Source organism: Panulirus ornatus, chromosome 11 (assembly GCF_036320965.1).
Source record: "Panulirus ornatus isolate Po-2019 chromosome 11, ASM3632096v1, whole genome shotgun sequence".
Classification (NCBI taxonomy): Eukaryota; Metazoa; Arthropoda; class Malacostraca; order Decapoda; family Palinuridae; genus Panulirus; species Panulirus ornatus.
Window position 1 is genome coordinate 14,391,910 of NC_092234.1, and position 9,380 is coordinate 14,401,289.

Genomic DNA, 9,380 nt, shown 5'->3' on the forward strand with positions numbered 1-9,380 from the left:
TAGTATAGGACTAGAAACATAAATGATAGTAGAACGAAAACGAAATGAAACTCAGAAATTTTGTTTCCAAGAGAAGTTAAGGGACAATGAGGAAACAAAACTATACAGGATGGTTGAGATGACGCGCAGGCTTTAAAAATAATTACTAGGGGATGCCCCTGATAATTTCTGAGTTGTATATGTATTCATAAAGTTTTACATTCAATCTACCTCGTCGCTGAATAGTTTTCATACCACATCCTAGCCTTAAGGTATGGATACCCATACACTTAGACTCATCCAAGCTAACGTCTGGTATCCATACATCGACCTATACCGAAGAGGAGGGATGAACAGTTGGTTTAGCTGTTAACATAGCTGTACAATCCGGAGCTAGAACTCGGTCTGGTTAGTTCGATGGATCACAGTGCACCAGGATTACCTGACGAACTCGGATAACTGCGTCCATCATGTCATTTCGTGATATAATTTCTATGTCATTTACAGTGGAGAATACTCTCTCAATTATCGCGCTGCTAACATGGTTGTTAGGCAAGCCAAAACATATTCAGCTATTTCTTTGAAGATTTGCTTTACCGCTGAGCAATACTCCTGACCAGAAAGAGGCGCAATCTGAAGGACCTTGGCCATCAAAAACGCACTCCTCAGCCCATGGTAAGTGTAGTGTTTTTCTATACTGTTGTTCAATAAGATGTTCATTAGAACTTCGAAGGTCAGGTAGAGGGAGACTTGTGAATGATACTCGATCAACTTGGCTCAATACATTACGTGGAGCGAAAGCTCAATTCTTTTAACATCACTGTTGCTGATGGATGTCTTTTTCCACTTGATTTATTATGACTTATGATGGCGAGTGAGAAATTAAGAAGCAATCATGACATTATTTTGAATGATGATGGCGAGTAAGAAATTAAGAAGCATTCATAACATTATTAAGACTAATGATGGCGAGTGAGGAATAATGATGCCATCATGTTTTTGAAATTTACATAATATTGAATTTATTGATCATTTTCAAAATTCGGCCAAGTGGTTTAGCCGTAGCTATTCATATTTTTTCGGCCAGGCAAACCTTTTTTAAGGCCATCTGGCAACCCTTTAGTACACTGCTATGTGTGCAGATTCTAGCTGTCCAAAGACAAGTCCAGCATGGAAGAAGGAAAATATAAATTTGATAGAAGGGATGGCAGATTGAAATGTAAAGTTTTGATAAACCCATCATTTTTTAGGCAGATGATGAAACGAACATGTTTGTATTCATTTTCAAATGAAAGAATGGAGCAGAGTCGAACGAGGATATTTTTTACTTTTCCTCAAAGGGTCAGTCATCTGTTGTGGACGCTATCTCTCATTCGGGAAATAGCGAGTATACAATATATATATATATATATATATATATATATATATATATATATATATATATATATATATATATATATATAATGTCTATATGTGTGTGTGTTGCCAGTTTCAGCCAGCTCGAGGTCACACCGCGATTGTAAAGTCACTTTAGGCGATTAAGAAACACGTGTCTGCCAACCAGGAGGAAATTCAGTTCATATTTTTACTTACGTCCATACCCTGCAGTGGAACAATGGTAGAGAGGTAAGCTCCCATTCGGGGACAGTTTCTACAAATTCTATGATTCACTGACTGAGAGTAGGTAGTACATGTGAAGTTAGTGTTGCTTTATGCCAAATGCTGTTTATGTTAGTGTAGCAGAATTGATAGTAATATATTAACATCAGCATTGTTAAATATAGTTATTACCTTCCTGTTGCACGAGATGTGATATACGGGCCGGGGTGGGTTTCTTCACTCTCCCGCAGGAAAAATAAGGCAGTTTCATTCGTTCAGGCAAATTGTTTGCTCAGGTTTGGGTAAAGCGAGAAGAGAGTGATTCCTATCGGCCATTTACAGTGTTACAATTATCCCAACATTAGATTTTGCCTGATTCATCGATCTGGATTCCCAAGGCGAATCTCCGATCGTGCCCTTAGCGAACAATCAGCATTTAGGGCCATTCAATGCTCTGGTTTTCTTCGTACAGCTATTTATCAGGAAGTTCCCCAGACGACCACCGTATCAACACATACAATCGAACTCGAGACAAAGTGCTTTGTAAAATGAAATCTTTCAACAAAGATAGCGACCAAAACATTTTTGCGTGCGTTAGGGAACAGTGTGCTGAATCGAGTCCAGCTTCAAAGCGGTATCTGGACTTTATGACGACAAAGACCTGTAGATGTTGGGATGAAAATGTCTACAGACCCCATCATTGTACCGCAGCAAATGTCGTCGACCATATGTTTCAGGACGAACTGCTTCAATCACTAACTGTGTTGTGTGAGACAGCAACCGTCCTGGCAACAATTCCAGCCACTTCATGCTCGTCAAAGACATTGTTCACTGTATTGCGACGCATGAAGGCAGTACTTCGCCACAACAGCGGGACAGTACCTTTAGAACAGTGTTGCTGTGATATACAATGAACGGGCTTGTGCTAACAGGATAGTTGAAAATTGTCCAGATAAAATTATCAACACTCTGCAGTAGGGGCGAGACGCTCATTTTTTTCCGAGCCTCTGGTGGGTTTAATAAGCCCGCCAAAACGACTCCATCATTATCCTGTTCCCGTGAACTGCGGCACGCAGAGTTCCAGGTGCCCCTTAAGAGGGATCTTGGGATTGTACAGTGACATACTCATATCCGCTTACCGAGATAACAATCCTAGTCATGTTATAGAACTCTCGGGAGGGAGGAGGGGTTTATTGTCATTATAATGGTAGCTGCATCTTTGGCAAGAGGAGTTCAGTGGTGTGTTGAATCGATGTTTGTATTTGTTACAGAGGGGGATGGTGTGCAAAGTGCAAACGAGAGAAAGTGACCCGTGTATGTCTAGGTAATGTAGTACATCTGGTGTACTTCATGTAAAGTTTTGCATGAATGCTTACATGTTCTCCCGCTTACACAGAAGCACGCATGAAATGTTTGGTCTTGATTATTTTTCAGGGTTCGGAGTGGGCCACATTTCCTCATTCTGCTCATCGTGTCCTCTGGGCTGTTCATCATAGCTTTACTGTGAGTACCAATAACTTTGATTGCAAGGATCGTTCATTTTTTTTTTTTTTTTAGCTAGAGTAACTAAACTTGGGGCGATAACAGCTTTGAGAGTAATATGATCAGTAAGGATTTGCCGTTAATTCCAACTGAGAGTCTGCATCAGGGAAAGATGGAATTGCTTTTTAGAAGTTAGGTGTGGCTGTTTATGTCAGAATCCATCTTTTCCCGGAGCAGTGATGCAGTCTCCCTGTTCAGTCACATATTTATGTTCAAGTGTTAAGATCCTGTAAGGCATCACTTTTTAAAGGGGTGACCTTTCACATAACTGATATTTATTAAGGAAGGATATTCATTTATCTCCATAGTAACTGTCTTCCAGAAGATTAGATGCTTTCTAATTTTGATAGCTGTGAACTGTAATGTGGTGGTACGCGATATTATGATAGTAAAAATGAATAAGTTAACTTGAGATGCTGAAATTATTACAAAATACATCTAGGGGAATTATTGATTTACCTCTTATTTTTCAGCAGGTTTTCTTTGTTAGGTAAATCTAGTGTTTTATTTTGTAAAGTTACAGTGGAAAATTTGTAATCTGATAAAATTTCGTTTTCACGATAATTGAGCCTTATAGTACATGCGTATTCGTTTAACTGCCAGTAAAACCAGAGGTCAGTGCCAAGTTATATTTCATAACTGTAACTACTTTATATAACTTTGAAAATAATAGTTTATATCACCAAATACTGTTTCAATGACATAACTTCCAAGTATTCCATCTCTCAGACAAAATTCGCCGAAATGGCGAACACAGAGCACGTCAAGGAAACTGAGTGAGGACGTATCGACAACGATGTTCGCAGATGTGTCGCAGAAGACCGCGGTAGCAGAAACCACGACTGCACCAATAGCTGGAGCGTCAGCAGCAGCAACAGAAGCACATGTAGCAGGAAGAGCACCACCATCACAGCAGTTAGCGTCGTCACCCTGCTCGACTGAGGTTCTACCCGGCAACTCCAGGAGGAACAAGCCTCCCTTCTTCTTCTCCGACAACCTTACATCTTTCGTCGAGTGAGTAGCTGGCGTTGTAATACTTGGATGTGACGAACAAAAGCTGGGTTACTTGTAACCTGCACGTAGTTGTCTTTAGCTTGTGTCAGTCATGCTGCTTACCTTGCCTCTGTCGTATTAACGGCCAAGTAAACTCTGAGCTACCATTATAAAAAACTGGTAATTCTACAATTATCTGTCTGTTAATTCATATATATATATATATATATATATATATATATATATATATATATATATATATATATATATATATATATATATGAAAGGAAAGGATCACAATTTTGCGCGTGATCAAGATATTCCTATGAGTCCACGGGGAAAATGAAACACGAAAAGCTCCCAAGTGCACTTTCGTATAATAATCACATCATCAGGGGAGACACAAGAGAGTAATATAACAGTCAGTTGATATACATCGAAGAGACGAAGCTAGCAAGCTTCTAGCTTTAATAAAGCTAGGGAACTTTTCGTGTTTCATTTTCCCCGTGGACTCATAGGAATATATATATATATATATATATATATATATATATATATATATATATATATATATATATATATATACATGCAGGAGGGTGAAAGGAGGGCAAGGAATAGAGTGAATTGGATCGATGTGGTATACCGGGGTTGACGTGCTGTCAGTGGATTGAATCAGGGCATGTGAAGCGTTTGGGGTAAACCATGGAAAGCTGTGTAGGTATGTATATTTGCGTGTGTGGACGTATGTATATACATGTATATGGGGGTGGGTTGGGCCATTTCTTTCGTCTGTTTCCTTGCGCTACCTCGCAAACGCGGGAGACCGGCAAAAAAAAAAAAAAAAAAATATATATATATATATATATATATATATATATATATATATATATATATATATATATATATATATAGTTCTCACCTTTTGGTTCTGCTTTTAACAAATTATGATATCAAACAGCTACGCGGAGACACCCCGGGTGAGCTGCCGGGAAATGCGATACTTTGGGGGACGGGTCAGCCCGAGTGGACTAGTAGACGGTGACAAGGCTGTCTGCCTCGCCCCTGTATTTGACATCACCCCGGGTGACTGCATTGTCTACTCCTTTGGCATAAGCAACGAGTGGAGTTTTGACGATGCCATGGCTCAGTTTGGTTGTCAGGTGGGTAGGTGGGATCAACATAATGAGACATTGGTGATACTTTAGCTCGAACGATTGATGAGTATAGGTCGGTGTGAATATTGCTATATAATTTGTTTAAGCAGGTTATCAAGAAATTATAGAACGTGCTGATATGTACGTCATTGGTCTTATGTCTGCCAGCGGGGTATGAACACAGGAGTGGAGCGTTATGACATCTTATTTCGGGAGGAAATATAATATAAACTTTTCGTTTAAGTTGTTCAAGACCAGATTACTGGGCGAACGCTGGCAGCAGCAACCAATCCTCCAGCTGGATTCACAGTAAGGTGTGACTGCCCTGATGATCAGGCTATTCTAGCCATTGACCAACCAACTGACCACTGGCGGATACTTGCTTGACCAAGACTTTATCATAATATCTGTGTCTCAACGTTTATATAGCTCCCGCTGTGCCACGTCCAACGAGCCTGACCACAAGTCAAGAAGTGTAGTAGTTGTGTGTATGAGGTGAGTGAAGGATAGTTAAGGAGTGTTTTCGATGGCCTTACATTAGAAGTTACATCTCGAGTGTGACGGGTCCTGTGATGTGTCAAATTTGTGGTTTTACTGTACAGTTTAGAGAAAGCAGACCTTGCAATGCGCTATTACGAGTTTAGTTTCAGATTGGAGTATGTTTGGTGGGATAGAATGTAATAACACTTAGTTGAGAGAATCATTACTGCTTGTATGTGTGTGTGTGTGTGTGTGTGGGCAATAGAATATTCAATACAGGTAGGTTGATCAGTGATAAGTAGGTTGAGACTGTCATTAATGTGGCGCCACTCGAGTATAAAACTCCCTCCCTGTACTGTACAAATAGAAAGTGAGTCTAGTCTTTTCAATCAGTGGTGACCTAACGATGTTGCTGTTAGTACTGTAGTTATTGATTTACCTGGACGGGACGTTGTTCTTGATGGTGTTAAAGCTAGGAATAATCCACGAGTGATCTCCCTGCCCAGCATCGAAAGCTCACAGTATTTCTTGAAGTTGAAAGTTCGGAGCTGTATGTCAGCATCGGACTATTGACATAGTCCTCCACTCACGACATGGGGGACCCACGAGTGCGGAAATCCCTCCTTGTACCGTACCAGTAGGTATGGCACACCATCAAGAAGAACCCACAACCCAAGTATGCTTTGTAGTCAGGTGCTGGGTTTAGTTGAGTTCGAGTTCACTTTGGTCTATTTCCATTCATCGGCCTGCCTCGAGGCGAGGATTAGAGACTTATGTAGTGGGTCGATTGCCAAGCACAGGATTCGAATGCATTACACTACAGATGGTTTTAGTTGCAAATCTGTTAGAATACCTGTTACTTGTCGAATTACCTGAGGAGAGTAAGGATACTTAGGTAAGTGAAGGTGGCCGTTAGATAAGCCAGATTAACTGTTAATAACGTTGTGGATCACAGTCATTTTGAAATAAAACTCCAATGATGTGTTAGTATCATAGTTCTATCAATTACCGTTCTGCTATGTAATAATCGCAATAATTTTTTTTTTTTACTAATATTGAAATGTGTCAAGCATCTTATGACATGTTTTTCCAGCCGTTTCTTATGTGTTCAGGTTTACGCGTTCGACCCTACTATGGGCGTGGCTGACCATAACAAGTCAGAGCGGGTGCACTTCTACAACTTAGGCCTGGGGCCCTCGGACACCTCCACCAGAATCGGGGGCGTCAGCGCCTCCCTCCGTACCCTGGGCCATATCATGGACATGCTCGGACATACAAATAAGGTCAGGATAGATTACCTGTTACACTCCGGAAGTAAGCGCTTACGTGAATGGCTTGATAACCTGTTTATCGTCGTGCCTAGACTCTGTTGCTGTTGTAACTTACTGCTTTTGTTATGTATTCAGCCACTAGTATGTTGTTGCATTCGTGTATTGCGGCATTTGTTGATGGTTCTGCTTGCCTCTGATGTTGCTATCCACTATTCGTGTTGTTTCTATATTTACTGAGAGTTTATACAGCTATTCACCATCAGCTTTCTTGTTACAGATGATAGATTACGTGAAAATCGACATAGAAGGTTACGAGTACTCTTCGTTCGAGCAGCTGTCTAAAGAAGCTCATATACTACGGCAGGTGAAACAAGTAATGCTCGCTACTATTATTTGTCCTAAAACATTGCCTTATGTATGATGCAATAAATAGCGATAAACAGGTTAACTCCAGGCCAGTTCCCCACGAAGACCACAACACATTAGTTAAAAAAATTCAAACATAACATGTGTACGATTATGAAATTGCTGAAACAAATACAATTTACTAGATGTGATAACATTTGAGATGGGAAATTAGTGTTTAGTGAAAGAAACTTATAGGTCTTAAAACTTTTTCTTCGTATATTTTAGAAACTTTATTCAGATTACGCAGTTGTTTCCTTATGGGATAGCTTGAAGTTTGGCTGAACATCGTCCTAACCATACTCCTCGCTGCCATAGCTCCGTTATCCTCCCACATTACACCTTTTTAGTACTCGCTGACTATCCTCCAACATAATTCCTTTCTCCAGTATGAGTTTCTTTCCCCGACTCTCAGCAGTACAGTAGCATGGTACGAGATAAAACGAATCACCAAGAACAAACCATAACCCTGATTTCACCTGCCTTCCCTTACAGCTTGGTATAGAGGTGCATCCCGGCCTCGAGTACCATGGCCTCATATACGACCTGTTCGTACTCCTGGAGTACCTCGGCTTCACCACCTTCGACGCCCGCCGGACGCCGCACCAAGACCTCTGGTACACGACAGCCAGTCTTCCAGACATCATCCTCGCCTCCTGCTACGAGCTCGCCTGGGCCCAGGTCGACTATATCACCTGGTGACCGTTTAGTTTAAGAGTATAACTGATTCTAACATGAAGGTCCCGAGGCAGTGTTAAAGTCAAGGTTCTGTGCCAGGCTAGGGTTCTGGGGAATCATTATTAAGCATGTATCTCCCAAGTCCTGATCGATAAATCATAATTCATGTCTTTTGGTTTATGACGTTTTGTATAACGAATACAAGGTATCTGTCGATTAGATCGTCACCCATTATGTATTAATCTCTCATTAACCCTACACTTTTCATGCAAGATAACTAGGCTAGAACTGATTTTTATTTAACTTCTATTTGCATTAATTTGCTTTGGATTACTTTTCGTATGCCACATCTGTATTTACAGTAGGTAGCAATGGGTAATTGGAAATTCTACTTTCACCATTATGCTAAAAAAAAAAAATTAGTCTGGGGTAGGACTGGATCCTCATAATGTCTTCCTGCAGAGAACTATTCACATTACAAGCCTAAAGCACCAGTTTGAGAGCATTCAAGGAAATGGGTACAGTACCCATTATACATCCTCATTTCAGACATTCTAGACCAGATGAACCCCAAGACAGGAAGAAATTGTCATCGTCCCAGACAGCAAGATTCTGTGTAGATGGTCTGAAAGATACATTATCTTTCTTGATTACGGTTTGCCTAGAGTGGTATTTACTCTGATAAATTATTGATAAGTTTGGTAAATGAAATTAGCAGACTTTTCGTATAATATACTGAATATATTTTGTTTACATCAATTGTAGATACAAGGATATGATTCCTTGACTTAAACGCTTAAATTTTTATGGAATCACATTAAGATCATAAACGCTTCATTTACCACATATAGTACTAATATTTGTCGTGTTCTACAACTTGTTTATGGTTACTTCGTTTCTGCTATCCTGTATGAGTCACGTCACAAGTACGTAGAAATTTTGTTTCTACGCTTTACCTTTCCTGTCGAATTTCTTTCCGCTTCAACACCCAGTTATATGTATACTCAGACTGTTGAGTCTGTGGTTTTAACTTTTTTCTGTGTAGTTAAAGAATTATTCTGTTTAGAGTGGATATACTCCCTGTCATGAAACGGGTAGGTAATAGTTATTGAAGTCACCTAGCAAGATATACACCTGCCTTACTTCCTTGACCTCTTCGGCAAACGTCAAATTATAAAGAATAAGCATAGGTGGTTCACAGAATACATGAAATAAAGAAATCTCCATTCCTTAATATACATTTACATGTATATCACGTACGTTCCTGAATTTGCATGAG

The 9,380-nt window shown here is 40.0% G+C and overlaps 1 protein-coding gene across 4 annotated transcripts; it reads left to right on the plus strand.

Moving 5' to 3' along the window:
- Nucleotides 1–1,500: 1,500 nt before the first annotated feature.
- LOC139751293 (probable methyltransferase-like protein 24) lies at nt 1,501–9,288 on the plus strand. 4 transcript variants are annotated; one of them, XM_071666621.1, is made up of 7 exons: nt 1,501–1,605; nt 3,013–3,081; nt 3,850–4,134; nt 5,072–5,273; nt 6,860–7,030; nt 7,296–7,391; nt 7,919–9,288. In XM_071666621.1, the coding sequence occupies exons 1-7, from the start codon at nt 1,595–1,597 to the stop codon at nt 8,123–8,125; spliced, it is 1,041 nt and encodes a 346-aa protein (XP_071522722.1). In that variant the 5' UTR covers nt 1,501–1,594; the 3' UTR covers nt 8,126–9,288. The 4 variants fall into 4 exon arrangements, with proteins under 4 accessions (XP_071522722.1, XP_071522721.1, XP_071522723.1 ...); XM_071666620.1 differs by lacking the exon at nt 1,501–1,605 and adding an exon at nt 2,435–2,902 and having other exon boundaries at nt 7,296–7,382; XM_071666619.1 differs by lacking the exon at nt 1,501–1,605 and adding an exon at nt 2,442–2,902.
- The last annotated feature ends 92 nt before the right edge of the window (nt 9,289–9,380 follow it).